General features: G+C 41.8%; 1 protein-coding gene across 2 annotated transcripts in view; it reads right to left on the minus strand.

Moving 5' to 3' along the window:
- Nucleotides 1-4094: 4094 nt before the first annotated feature.
- Nucleotides 4095-14946, minus strand: part of LOC110497835 (protein kinase C eta type) — a 34215-nt gene continuing 23363 nt past the window's right edge. Inside the window, exons 11-14 of one of the 2 annotated variants that reach the window (XM_036954802.2) lie at nucleotides 13429-13567; nucleotides 12562-12750; nucleotides 5084-5230; nucleotides 4095-4760 (exon numbers count right to left, since the gene is read on the minus strand). In XM_036954802.2, coding sequence (XP_036810697.2) covers nucleotides 4614-4760; nucleotides 5084-5230; nucleotides 12562-12750; nucleotides 13429-13567 — 622 coding nt within the window. In that variant the 3' untranslated portion in view covers nucleotides 4095-4613. The remainder of the gene's footprint in view (nucleotides 4761-5083; nucleotides 5231-12561; nucleotides 12751-13428; nucleotides 13568-14946) is intronic. The other variant, XR_016488966.1, reaches the window with a different exon arrangement.

Here is a 14946-nt window from a genome sequence, read left to right on the forward strand (position 1 = left end):
AATTGATGCTCCAGTAAATCATAGAATAAAGAAGATAGAGGTGGGATTATGTGAGTTTAGTGCTGGCAGAGTTTTACTGAAATATTATGGGATAGAAAGTTTCATTCATACAAATCTTTCTGCAACTTTACATTTAGAGCCGTGCAAGGCATTCTTTTCCAACTAATGTCTATGTGTCTTTGTAGCACAGGCTAGTGGAACAACAATGTACAAAAAGTTCATTGTACCATCTTGTCCATTACTTCTCACTGGGCACAGACGTGATTTCAACATCTAGTTTTGATTTACATTTGGTTAGTTGTCAACTAACAAACGAAACCTGAAATCAACAAAAATGGTCACGTCATTGGAATTAGGTTTTACATTTTTTGGGGGAAAAATACAACATTCCCTTAATCCCTTAAATTCATGACTTTTGCAAATCCAATCAGTTTTCCACACTGATTCAACAGCATCCCATATACTTTTATGTGGAAAGAACCTGGATTCTAACAGTTTTTGCCAAGTGGGCTATGCTCTGTTTAGGGGAGGGACATTTTCTGGCATTGTTTTCAGACAATGGTATTTTTTTTTATACTTACTGTAATAATTTCTTCCAGCACAACACCCACAGGAAAGATCAGTGACTCCAGTAAGGAGTCTGAAGACTTTCTCAGTGCTAAAATGGCAGGAAGTTCCCATACTATCTGAAAATAGGGTCAAGAACATCTAGATCTGAGCAGGTTCAACACAGCACATTGTTTCTACTGACTAATGTAATTTCCCAGAAGGCCAGAGAAGTGCTGTTTTCAAACCCATCTTCCATCTCCTGGACCAGCTGCTTATTAGCACAATGCTTGGCCAACATCGAAGTCTCTTTCAACGAACAAAAACCTCACCATCCTGTAGCTATCAGATGTGACATTCGTGACACTCTGTGGTTTCCTGTTTATGCATTTATCGTCTGTGACGACAGTAAGAATGTAAGATATTCAGTACATGATGACTCAAACAGATGGATGTCTGTTATGGTTAGGGTTGCATTTTCGTTCTCCCTCTCTCAGGAGAGCCATGAAGCAACATAGACAGTATAATCGGATAAAGTCGCCAATATATTTGAATAGGTCATGTATAGTGTTAGCTCTAGGCAGGTGGTATTCACACCCTTTTACTTTTTCCACATTTTGTTGTTACAGCCTGAATTTAAAATTGATAAAATTTTGATTTCTTGTGTGACTGGACTACACACAACACCCCATAATGTCAAAGTAGATTTATGTTTTTCAATTAAAAAACAACAACAATTTAATTACACATTACTTTCTTGAGTCAGTAATTATTCAACCCCTTTGTTATGGTAGCCTAAAAAAGTTCAGGAGTAAAAGTTTGCTTAACAAGTCACATAATAAGTTGCATGGACTCACTCTGTATGCAATAATAGTGTTTAACATGAATGTTGAATGCCAACCTCATCTCTGTACCCCACACACAGATAATTGTTTAAAAGGTCCCTCAAAAGGTCCCTCAGTTGAGCATGGTGTAGAAGGTTTAAAAGGTCCCTCAATGCCTCGCAAAGAAGGGCACTTATTGGTAGATGGGTAAAAATAAAAAAGCAGATTGAATATCCCTTTCAGCATGGTGTAGTAATTAATTAAACTTTGGATGGTGTATCAATACACCCTGTCACTACAAAGATACAGGCGTCATTTCTAACTCAGTGGCCGAAGAGGAAGGAAACCACTCAGGAATTTCACCATGAGGCCAAAGGGGACTTTAAAACAGTTACAGAGTTTAATGGCTGTGATAAGAGAAAACTGAGGATGGGTCAGCAATATTGTAGTTACTCCACAATACTAACCTAATTGACAGAGTGAAAAGAAGGAAACCTGTACAGAATAAAAAATATTCCAAAACATGCATCCTGTTTGCAACAACACACTAAAGTAATACTGCAAAAAAATGCAGCAAAGCAATTCATACTTATATTTGGGGCAAATCCAATAAAACACATTACTGAGTACCTCTCTCCATATTTTCAAGCATAGTGGTGGCTGCATCATGTTATGGGTATGCTTGAGGACTGGGGAGTTTTTTGGGATAAAAAATAAAATGGGAAGGAGCTAAGCAAAGGCAAAATCCTAGAGAAAAACCTGGTTCATTCTCCTTTCCCCCAGACACTGTGTCACGACTTCTGCCGAAGTCGGTTCCTCTCCTTGTTCGGGCGGTGTTCGACGTCACCGGTCTTCTAGCCATCGCCAATCAATTTTTCATTTGTTTGGTCTTGTTTTCCCCACACACCTGGTTTTCATTCCCTCATTACGTGTTGTGTATTTAACCCTCTGTTCCCCCCATGTCTTTGTGTGGAATTGTTTGTTGTAAGTGTTTGTGCACATTGTTGTCTGGTGCTCGACGGGTTTTGTACCCATACGTTGTTATTCTGGATGCCGGTGGTTTTGTATATTAAACTGCTCCGGTTATTACCCAGTTCTGCTCTCCTGCGTCTGACTTCTCTGCCACCAGTTCCACACCCCTTACACACTGGATGATTAATTCACCTTTCAGCAGGACAATAACCTAAAACACAAGGTCAAATCTACACTGGAGTTGCTTACCAAGAAGAAAGTGAATCTTCCTCAGTGGTCGAGTTACAGTTTTGACTTAAATTTACTTGAAAATCTATGGCAAGACTATAAAATGGTTGTCTAGCAATAATCAACAACAAATTTGTCAGAGCTTGAAGAAATTAGAAAATAAAAAAAATGGGCAAATATTGCACAATCCAGGTGTGTAAAGCCCTTGGAGACTTACCCAGAAACACTCACAGCTGTAATCACTGTCAAAGGTGATTCTACATAATATTGACTTATGTGTGTGTATACTTACGTAAATTAGATATTTCTGTATTTCATTTTTTTTAAATTGCTACAACTTTGTCATTATGGCGCAATGTGTGTAGATGGGTGAGGAAAAACATACATTTACACATTTTTCAATTCAGGCTAGAACACAAAAAAGGGGTATGAATAGGGGTATGAATACTTTCTTAAGGTACTGTAAGTCAACGGACATTGGAGAGAATTTTCCATCACCTTCATGGTTTTACAGCCTTGAAAACAGCTTTCACTCTGCTGGCAGCCTGCAGCCTGTCTACCAGCATGTCTGCCCACAAACAAGGAATGTCTCATTGCAGATAAATTCTGTGAGTGTGTGAGAAAGGGTGGGTCTGGGGGGAAATGAATAAATGGTATTCATTTAACTGTTGAAGGACTGTGATCACATAGAACTGGATTAACATGGAAAGAAAGAATTGACGTATTGGCAGTTATTAAAGCATACCGTAATCCATATAAACCTAAAAATATGCTTTTGTTTTGACCATTGGCATGTTCGTAATTGGTTTTCTTGATTGTCTGACATCTGCTATACCTTCCCAATTTGCCCAACTCTTCACCAGGTGCTGACATGTTTAGGCAGATGCACAGAGAAAAACTTTATGAAATTTCACAACAGCTCTGAATCACCAGTTCATTCAATTCAGATTAAATGTTGCATCATCTCGCACTGTTGACCAATGACAAAAGATTCCTTCAGAAAATTATGTATAAAAACATTCTCATTAGAACATGCTTTCATAATCCCATCTTAAATGCAGGTAACAAAGCTTTAGCAATGTACCATTTTGACAGGGCACAGGGTGAGATGTATTCTTAAAAAGCAGAGACAAAACGAGGTGTAAGACAATGTCTCCCTCTCTCCCTTCCTCTTCTCTCTCCACATACCGCATCCCTGTGTTTGAGTTTAGGGGGAAAGTGTCTGACATGTGTCTGCTCGAATGAGTGAGTGTGTGAGTGAGTGAGTGAGTGAGTGAGTGAGTGTGAGTGTGTGTTCTCCGTAAAGGACTTACGTCACTGAGAAACTATTTCACACAGCCCCCTCTGCAGTCCTTCCAGTATTAACGAGCAGCTCAGTTGTTCTGGGAAACCTTTGCAGTGCTGATTACGTTACCCTTTACCCTGCCATCGTTTGTGCTGGAGTCACAGGCACTTTTGATGAATAATGATCCCAGCATTGAACAAAAGGTATGCCAAATTAATAAAAGACACACACACTTCCCATTAGTTCAAAAAGTGCTTGTATTCATCTTGAAGTACCTGTAGGCAAATTCATTGTCCCCATATCAGGGGACAAATTGCCATTAAAATGGCTTTGCATTGCAGTCAGATACTGTAAGAGCATTACTACACATTAATACAGAAGGTTACAAGTCAAGACTGTCCCATGTTTTCCAAAGATGAAGGGAAGGATCATGGAAAAAAACATCTGACTAAAATCTGGCCTCATTGAGCTCTCTCTCCCCCTCTCCCTCTCTCTCTCCCTCTCTCTCTCCCTCTCTCTCTCTCTCTCTCCCCCTCTCTCCCTCTCTCTCTCCCTCCCTCCCTCCCTCCCTCCAGGGAACCAGACGGTCATATACCACAGTGACGAGGGCTGAGTCTAAACTGCCTTTCAAAATTAGAGATACAGGCTAAGGCAGTGCCAAACAGTCAACTGTGCCAGTGAACTAGCCAGAGCTAGACACATTGTGATCCTGTATGGCCCCAGTCGTCTAGAGGTGCAGGGGGGTCACACAGGGCCTCCTAGTCGTCCAGCAGCTCAGGAGAGGTGAAGGAGAAGTTGTGGAACTCGTCCTGGTTGACAGAGGGAAGGAGATCCTCAATGGGCGTCAGGGTGGGCTCCTCCTGGGTGAAGTCTGGGTCAAAGTTGTTCACGTCCTCTGCAGTTTTCTGGAGTGTTGGTTAGACAGCATAGGAGGTAATGTTACAATAACACAAAAGATGAGTGAGAGGTTCTATAAAGAATTTGGGGTAACTGCCAACAGATACCACCTTCATAACCCAGGCCACTACTTACCATAATACAATGGATAAGAGAGGAAACTGGTTGTGCATTGTAAATGGTACAATAAGACAGAAGGAGGTATTACAATTCAACAGGAGTGTCTACTGTAAACAGTTTGTGTGACTTACAATGCCGGGTGTGTGTATCAGGTGTGTGTGTGTGTGTTTTACGATGCAGGGTTTGTGTATCAGGTGTGTGAGTGTCTTACGATGCGGGGTTTGAAGGGCGGCTCCTGCTCCCTGCAGTTCAGCTTGTCCCAGTTGATTCCAGTGAAGAAGACGTGGTTAGTCACAGCGTTCTCCCCACCCTCCGCCGCCACGCAGCCTAGACGCCGGGCAGGGTTCTTAGTCAGGAACTGAGGAGAGCACAGAAATATAACTGCATATGAGAAGTGAATAAAAGTACAATAAAATTATATAAATGTGTGTTAATGAAAGGGTGGAATATATCATTTGAGTGTGGCTTATAATTAGACTTTTGAGAATTGCATCAGCTCTGGTTCGAACTTGAATAACATCCTATCCACCTCCCTGACACACACATACACACAAAGGCCCAGTAGCACCTTCTTTTCCAGCTGATCTTGGCATCTGGCAAGACACAAATGTGTTTTGAAAATTCAATTCATCTTAAATGTGAGCCAACAAAACCAAGCAACCATTTCCTGGACTTAAGACGTGGACCTATCACATTCTTCTGTCCAACATCTGAAGTTGGAGTGTAAGAGCATTTGAGGGGAATTAGCAGTAAAAGAAAACACAACAAACCAACATTAAAAACACATTTCCCAAAGGAGCGATTCCAGACTAACAAATTAATGTATATTGGCCAGCCTTGTGTTGGCGGAGGAGTCTGAACACACACCTTGGGGCTAGCAGTGGCATTCCCACTCAGCCAAAACTAATGAGCAGCCCTCTCTCTCTCCCCCAGGATGAATGAGACCAGATTCACCCCCATTCCACCCTAACATTAATAGGTCTTGTCACACCAGACCCAAACACAGTTAACGAACAGAGACTAGACCAGAATTAAAGCAATATCTAATCTAAGTAACACTCTTAATCACCCCAGTGCCATCTTGTTACTTTCCACCTGAACAAAGCACCTCACAGTGAAAGAGGAGAAGAGAGAAGATGTAGAGAAAGGAGGAGACAAGCAGAGGCTAGGAGAGCATAGTAGAGGATCAAAGGAAATGGGTCAGTCAGTTCATGATGAGCCAGAGAGAATTGCACTATGTAATTCTGTCCTCCTCAACTGACCACAAAGTTGAAATTGGGCAATCCTATTTGAGTCTATCATATTTTCCACTAGCTCTACCGGGGCTGTGCGATCCATCCACTCTGCCAGGCCTAAGAACTAAACTCTGCAGAGAGACACCATGCAGGGAAAAAGCCAACTATATCAAATAGAGAGACATGGAAAAGTAGGGCTTCACGGATCTACCCGAACCCGAATTCTGACCCGACATTTTGTCGTTAACCCTATGATCCTGGGCAGGATCCTGCTCAGTGGTTATGAACCTCAGATCTCTGTGAAAATATGTGAAATACTGACCCGGGATCTGAGGTTGGTATTATATTTGAAGAGTTCCTAACTTCCTAAACAACATTATCACACATTTACATTTTATTCTCTCAAAGGACTACATCTTTCATCAAACCAAATGTGTCAATATTATTTTGCAACAAAACATCATATTCACTTTATGAAAATGAGCCACTGTATGTCAGTGACGTGGGGTAAAATAGGCTACTTGTTGTAGGAGAGGAGGAGGACGACGCAGAGGGAAAGAGTGATAGCCCGTCAATATAAAGTCAGTTAATGAAACATTGAGACATTCTTTATTGATGTGAAGAAGAAAATGAATGAACGAGTACAAGGAGGCAAAACCGACAGGGAAATCCTCTGTATGGGCCTCATTTATGCACATTGTGGATACGGAGGGGAAAAGACGGTCGCCCATATTTTCAAGACCTGAGCTATTTAATTTATTTATTCAATTTACTAGTTATTTAGGTTAGCTAAGTAATTTGTGTAGGCTATCTTGCTATTTTATTTAGGTATTGTCTTTGTTTAAAATAACAGTTTGTTAACTAATGTTGAATGACTCAAGTAAAGTGTGAGGATGTCTGCCGTTTTAAGGGCTCCTAACCAACTGTGCTATTTTGTTCGTTTTTTTGCGTTGTTTGTAACATGTTATGAACATAAAGTTGCTGCTACCGTATCTTATGACCAAAAAGAGCTTCTGGACATCTGAACAGCGATTACTCACCTCAAACTGGACAACGATTTTCTTTAATGAGTCCGACAAAGGATATACTGCTTTCCGGAGAACAGGTCCACATCCCTGTCATTTGCGTGAAGAAAAGGTGGAGATAACGAGGGAGAAGGTCGGGGTGCCTTGTTAGGATTCGAAGGCGAGTGAGTAAATCGACATTACCATCGGTTATTAGCCAAAGAGCAATCACTGGAAAACAAACTTGATGATCTACGGTCAAGACTATCCTACCAATGGGACCTACCAACAGGACAAAAACGGTAATATCTTATGTTTCACCGAGTCGTGGCTGAATGACGACACGGATAATATAGAGCTGGCTGGTTTTTCTGTGTATCGCCAGGGCAGAGTAGCTACGTCTGGTAAGAGGGGTGGGGGTGTGTGTCTATTTGTCAATAACTGCTGGTGGGCGATGTCTAACACTAAAGATTTCTTGAGGTATTGCTCGCCTGAGGTAGAATACCTCATGATAAACTGTAGACCACACTATCTACCAAGAGAGTTCTCATCTGTATTATTCGTAGCCATCTACATACCACCACAAACCGATGCTGGCACTAAGACTGCACTCAACGAGCTGTATAAGGCCATAAGCAAACATGAAAACGCAAATCAAGAAGCGGTGCTCCTAGTGGCCGGGGACTTGAATGCAGGAAAACTTAAATCTGTTTGACCTCATTTCGACCAGCTTGTCACATGTGCAACCAGAGGAAAAAAATCAATCTAGACCCCCTTTACTCCACACTCAGAGACGCATACAAAGCTCTCCCTCGCCCTCCATTTAGCAAATCTAACCATAACTCAATCCTCCTGATTCCTGCTTACAAGCAAAAACTAAAGCAGGAAGCACCAGTGACTCACTCAATACGGAAGTGGTCCGATGATGTGGATGCTACAGGACCGTTTTTCTAGCACAGACTGGAATATGTTCCGTGATTCATCCAATAACATTGAGGAGTATACCACCTCAGTCACCAGCAATAAGTGCATTGAGGACATCGTCCCCACAGTGACCGTACGTATATATCCCGACATCGACGGGGCTGAAGTGGAGTGGGTTGAGAATTTCAAGTTCCTTGGTGTTCACATCAACAACAAACTATCATGGTCAAAACACACCAATACAGTCATGAAGAGAGCACGACAACACCTTTTCCCCCTCAGAAGACTGAAACAACTTGGCATTGGTCCCCAGATCCTCAAAAGGTTCTACAGCTGCACCATCGAGAGCATCCTGACCGGTTGCATCACCGCCTGGTATGGCAACTGCTCGGTATCTGACCGTTAGGCGCTAGAGGGTAGTGCGTACGATCCAATACATCACTGGGGCCAAGTTTCCTGCCATCCAGGACCTCTATACCAGACGGTGTCAGAGGAAGCCCCAAAAAATTGTCAAAGACTCCAGTCACCCGAGTCATAGACAGTTCTCTCTGCTACTGCACGGCAAGCGGTGCTGGAGCTCCAAGTCTAGGTCCAAAAGGCTCCTTAACAGCTTCTACCCCAAAGCTATAAGACTGCTGAACAATTAATCAAATGGACACCCGGAATATTTACATTGACACCCCCCACCCCACCTTTGTTTTTACACTGCTGCTACTCACTGTTTATCATCAATGAATAGTCACTTTACCCCTACCTACACGTACAAATTACCTTGACAAACCTGTACCCCTCCATATTTATTCGGTACCGGTACCCCCTGTATATAGCGTCGTTATTGTTATGTAATTCTACGGTGTCACTTTTTATTTTTACTTTATTTAGTAAATATTTTATTAACTCTATTTCTTGAACTGCGCTGTTGGTTAAAAGCTTGTAAGTAAGCATTTCACAGTAAGGTCTACACCTGTTGTATTCGGCGCATGTGACAAATAAAATAGGATTTTCTCATGTTGTGTGTGTGTGTGGTAGACTGATCGCCATAGGTTTATCTGCAGAAAACATAGTAGCCTAATATTGAAGGGCTGCCGATTTAATGATTGTGTATGGCATGGATAGGTATAAGAAATCAGGACAACTTGTCTATTCAATTATTAATATTTTTTTTAACTCTCCAGACGGTAGGAGTACACAGCCGTGGCGTGGATGACTTTTCTATCAAACCCGCATCCAAACCAATCTCAGGCTGTATAGGCTAATTCTGTAGGCCTAAAGGATATATCTACATTTCATTTAGAAAAAAAATTATTAGGCTAATATAATGAGTTAGACTCGAGTTAAAGAAATAGCCTACTAAAATATGTCTTCCCACACAGAACTCACAAGGCGTCTCAAATAGGATTGCCCAATTTCAACTTTGTGGTCGGTTGAGGAGGACAGAATTACATAGTGCATTTCTCTCTGGCTCATCATGAACTGACTGACCCATTTCCTTTGATCCTCTACTCTTCTCTCCAATCCAAAAATAGCGTTGTCATAGCGGGAATAGTAACCTAGACCTAAAGATCCTAATTCTTGGAAATTATACGGGAATGCAGATGGGTGACTTCATCATTTCGTTGCCTATTCAAAATGTATTTTGAATTTGAAGCTTGCTGGTCAAACAGGTCTAACTTTCATCTAAATCAATGTTGATCAAAAAAGTTAAATAGGCTAGATTGTAATGTTGCTCAGTAAAAGAATAGGCCTACATAATATTAGGTTACAGGCAAAAGTGAACTATTCGCTGCTTTGTCTGGCACGCAATGATCATCACATAAAAAATCATCCTTCCCAAATATTTGAAAACATTTCTGAAACCCTCAATCTAACTATAGGGATATCATTGTGAAAATACCAAACTGCAATTATTTTAGATATAACTGAAAATGCACATTAAAGTACACTACCAGACATGTCAATTTTTTTGTTGGATTGCGCAGCAATAAAGCTGCTTTTTTTTTTTTTACAGACGGGTGGATGCAATTCTCTCTCAGCTCGGACATGTTTTGGGTCAGATCTGGCCCACCTCGGATCCCAATTGGATATTTTTTTTCCCTGTCGGACGGGAAGGAATTTAACGGATCCAATTCGGTTCGGATCTCGATTTTGGGATCCAAGAAGACCTCTAATGCAGAGCAACAAGACACCAAAATACATTTACCCTGCTCTTATTTGAGAGTCAAATATGAGGTGGGACAATGTCCACCTCAGCATCTCAACTGTCAAACACCAAACAGTGTGCTCTCTGTTTGAGTCGGGGGGGGGGGGGGGGCTGGGTGGTATTTATAGCCAAAGCAGCAGCGGCACAGCAGACTGTGCCTTAATATAGTTAGGTAAGAGGACAGGGCTAACACAACAGCTGGCTGAGTGAGGGAGCACTGTGTGTGAGGCTTGTCATACACTAAGACCCATGTGATCTGTTATACCACATAGCTACAGCGCTGCACTGACCAAAAACTATCCCCAAACCTCTGCCCTGTGTGATCGCTCTAACCTGAGGGTTTATCAGTGGTGGAAAAGGTAGCCAAGTGTCATACTTGGGTAAAAGTATAGATACCTTAATAGATAGTTACTCATGTGAAAGTCACCCAGTAAAATACACGAGTAAAAGTCTAAAAGTATTTGGTTCTAAATATACTTCAGTATCAAAAGTAAATGTAATTGCTAAAATATACTTAAGTATCAAAAGTTAAAGTATAAATCATTTCAAATTCCTTATATTAAGCAAAGCAGACGGCACCATTTTCTTGTTTTAAAAATGTACGGATAGTCAGGGGTACGCTCCAACATTCAGACATCATTTACAAACAATGCATGTGTGTTTAGTGAGTCGGCCAGATCAAAAGCAGCAGGGATGACCATGTGTTCTCTTGATAAGCAGCAGGGATGACCATGTGTTCTCTTGATAAGCAGCAGGGATGACCATGTGTTCTCTTGATAAGCAGCAGGGATGACCATGTGTTCTCTTGATAAGCAGCAGGGATGACCATGTGTTCTCTTGATAAGCAGCAGGGATGACCATGTGTTCTCTTGATAAGCAGTAGGGATGACCATGTTCTCTTGACAAGTGTGTGAATTGGACCATTTTCCTGTCCTGCCAAGCATTCAACACCTAACTAGTACTGTTGGGTATCAGGGAAAATGTATGGAGTAAAAAGTACATTATTATTTGCTTTAGGAATGTAGTGAAGTAAAAGTTATCAAAAATATAAATAGTAAATTACAGTACCCGTAAAAACTACTTAAATAAAACACTACTTAAGTAGTTTACACCACTGGGGCTTATATGCATTCTCTACTTGTTTATATAGCACTAGTGGCGTGCATTGTTGGCAACAGATGTCTGGGTGCCAGTTACGTTTGTATGGAAGTGTTGCTACTATAATGTTGGTATCCCATTATGCAAACAGCTGACTGGTAGGCTAATTGTACTTATTGTTTTTTCTCACAAAGCTCTAAATATACAACTGTGAAGATATTGATTTCCTTGCACTTTGGTTCAGAGACCAAATGTACTCTTTGACATACAGGTAACTGCCAAAATAAATGAAACACCAACATAAAGTGCCTTAATAAGATATTGATACTTTTGTACCTATTGCCTCTAGCATCTTCACAGGTCCTTTGCTGTTTTTCTGGGATTGATTTGCACTTTTCACACCAAAGTAGGTTCATCTCTAGGAGACAGAACGCATCTCCTTCCTGAGCGGTATGACGGCTGCGTGGTACCATTGTATTTATAATTGTGTACTATTGTTTGTACAGATGAATGTGATACCTTCAGGCGTTTGGAAATTGCTCCCAAGGATGAACCAGACTTGTGGAGGTCTACAATTATTTTTCTGAGGGCTTGGCTGATTTACTTTGATTTTGCCATAACGTCAAGCAAAGAGGCACTGAGTTTGAAGGTAGGCGCCTTGAAACACATCCACAGGTACACCTCCAATTGACTCAAATAATGTCAATTAGCCTATCAGACGCTTCTAAAGCCATGATATCATTTTCTGGAATTTTCCAAGCTGTTTAAATGCACAGTCAACTTAGTGTATGTAAACTTCTGACCACTAGAATTGTGATACAGTGAATTATAAGTGAAATAGTCTGTCTGTAAACAATTGTTGGAAAAATTACTTATGTCATACACAAAGTAGATATGCTAACCGACTTGCCAAAACTATAGTTTGTTAACAAGAAATGTGTGGAGTGGTTAAAAAACTAGTTTTAATGACTCCAACCTAAGTGTATGTAAACTTCCGACTTCAACTGGAGCTAATTAAATTAACTCAGAAAATCACAACTGTGTGGATGAAAGTACGTGCTTTTAATATACTTTGTGTCCTTCACTTACTCAAGGGTTTCCTTTATTTTGACAGTCACCTGTACATTCTCTGACATAAACACTATAAAGGCCTCTGTAACATGAACAACATGGACTCTTATTGACATTCAGGAAAGATTGATGAGCTCCGCATTGAGGATAGACTTACAGCTTTCAGGATATTGACTGCCTCAGCACTCAGCCAGGATGCATAGCTGATCTCCTCATTCAGGATGGACTCAAACAGGTCGTCCTCGTTCTCTGCCTCAAAGGGGGCGTGGCCAGACAGCATCTCATAGAGCAGCACGCCGAGAGACCACCAGTCCACAGACGGCCCGTACTGCATCTCCTGAAGGATCTGGGTACCCACAAAAACATCACATAAAACCACATTACACACCACAGCAAAGAACCTGTACTGTACTTCATCGCCTGGAGTTTTTGTACTGGAGTATTACAGAAGGTAACATCAGAAACCACTAAGCCAAGACCGGTTACTGGGTTTAGCTGCTCTTCATTGGGATACACTGAGGACTGAGTGTTGGGGATGGCAATGAAGCCCTTCATAAATCCAGACTTGTGCCCTTCAGTCATAAAAATTTAACTATATGCTTCCCCTACAAACCCATGCACACTCCAATACACACATTCATATTCATATTCACAAAGGACCCCTCTCTTGGTACATTTGGTGGTGGGGATTTTAAAAATGTTGGCAAACAGAGCCTGTGAGAGGCAGATGGGGCTTTCCTGACAGAACTGAAACGGTGGTAGGTGGCCAATCCAACACAGGTGTGTTACCTAACTACTAACCACCAGAGAGGCTGGACTAGAGGACCAGTGGTCAAAGTGTTGGTATTCAGAGTGGTGGGGTGATGTAGTGGGGCTGGGACTTCGGATGGCTCCTATAAAGAATGTGAACTCTAATGACCTTAGACAGATTTATGGGAAACTGATGCTTCATGATTACCATTGGGGTAAAGAATGGTACCTTAGTTCAGAGGAAGGGGTGTATGAGTGGAGGGGGTAAACTGACCTCTGGGGCGATGTAGTCAGGAGTCCCGCAGAAGGTGCCTGTGGCCACACCTTCAAACATGCCCTCCTTGCACATGCCGAAATCAGCCAGCTTACAGTGTCCGTCCTTATCAAGGAGCACATTGTCCAGCTTCAGATCCCTGGAAAACACAACAGCACAAACATTCACACACAAATACCTCATTACAAACATCTCCTGACCTGTAGATGCCACAGCTAAACCCATAAATCTGTACTTTAAATTTTTTTGGAGCAACTATTTCACTTCCAGTATGTTCCCCATTATCAGCGAGTCAGCAAATGCTGCTATATTACATTTTGTGACTGCTAAACTGTCCCAAGCCAACCCCGTTGAAAGTTGTTGCTTAAAATAAGTCTTTGAGGTGAAAGAGTGTGGTGAGTATAGGCCACATGAGGACAGTGACCACCTGTAGGACCAGGAGACATGGAGAATAGAGCTGAACAGAGAGCTACAGTACTGGCAGCAGAGAGAAGTCTGTCACATTCATGACAGAGCTTAATGGGGCTGGGGGGGTGTGCTACAGTGTCAATATTGACCTGTCAAAATGGGAAATAAATGGAAATGAATGTGCTCGTCGCTCTAGTATCTTTGAAGGTTGTCTAGCGTCTTTGAATTAGCACTACTTATTAGCAATACTTATCATCAGGAGAAACTATAAGGTAGGAGCAGAGCAGAGCAATAAGTTGGTTCCTACATAATAAATCATCCCCAGTCACACTAAGTTGTCTCTGTCTCCCCCCCCCCCCCCACCCATTGAGGCCTTTGGAGCCTTGGCAGTCTGAAAAACAGATTAACCAAGCCAATAGCATTAATCTAAGATCAGGTGACACAGCAGTGATGTCATGTCACCAAGGTGATCGACTGGCATAGCTGAGTGAGCAGGTAAAGGTGAGGTAATGATCTGACAAAATATTTAAGTGTGTGAGAGAGGGAGAGAAAGAGATAAAGACAGTGTGCCAAGTTAAGCCACGCACGCACACACACTGGAAGGAGAGTGTGGTTGGTTTAAGCTGGTTTGTCCTGACTTACCGTAAACTCATTGTGTAATACTGATTCACTTCCTCATGGTGCCTCTGGCTTACGGCAAAACAAACAACACAGGCCAAGTGAGGGCAGCTCTCTTTTCAACCAAACACTAATGTCATGGGAATTCAACCCAGGAGTATACATTTCACTACATGTTATAGGGCAGGGGTAGGCAACTCTTACCCTACGAGGTCCGTAGCCTGCTGGTTTTCTGTTCTACCTGATAATGAATTGTACACACCTGGTGTCCCGAGGTCTAAATCAGTCCCTGATTAGAGGGGAACAATGAAAATATGCAATGGAACTGGCTTTGAGGTCCAGAGTTGAGTTTGAGGGTCATAGGGCATCATGAAGCTTCAGTACAACATCAACACCGACAAGCAGCCCCGCAAGAGTTAGTTTTCCATAGAAACAACAGATAGCTGTGAGGGAGCCAGGTGTTTTTTTTTAGGCTTGAGTCTAATGAAGCAC

This window comes from Oncorhynchus mykiss, chromosome 19 (assembly GCF_057628025.1).
Source record: "Oncorhynchus mykiss isolate SJ-2025 chromosome 19, ASM5762802v1, whole genome shotgun sequence".
Lineage (NCBI taxonomy): Eukaryota > Metazoa > Chordata > Actinopteri > Salmoniformes > Salmonidae > Oncorhynchus > Oncorhynchus mykiss.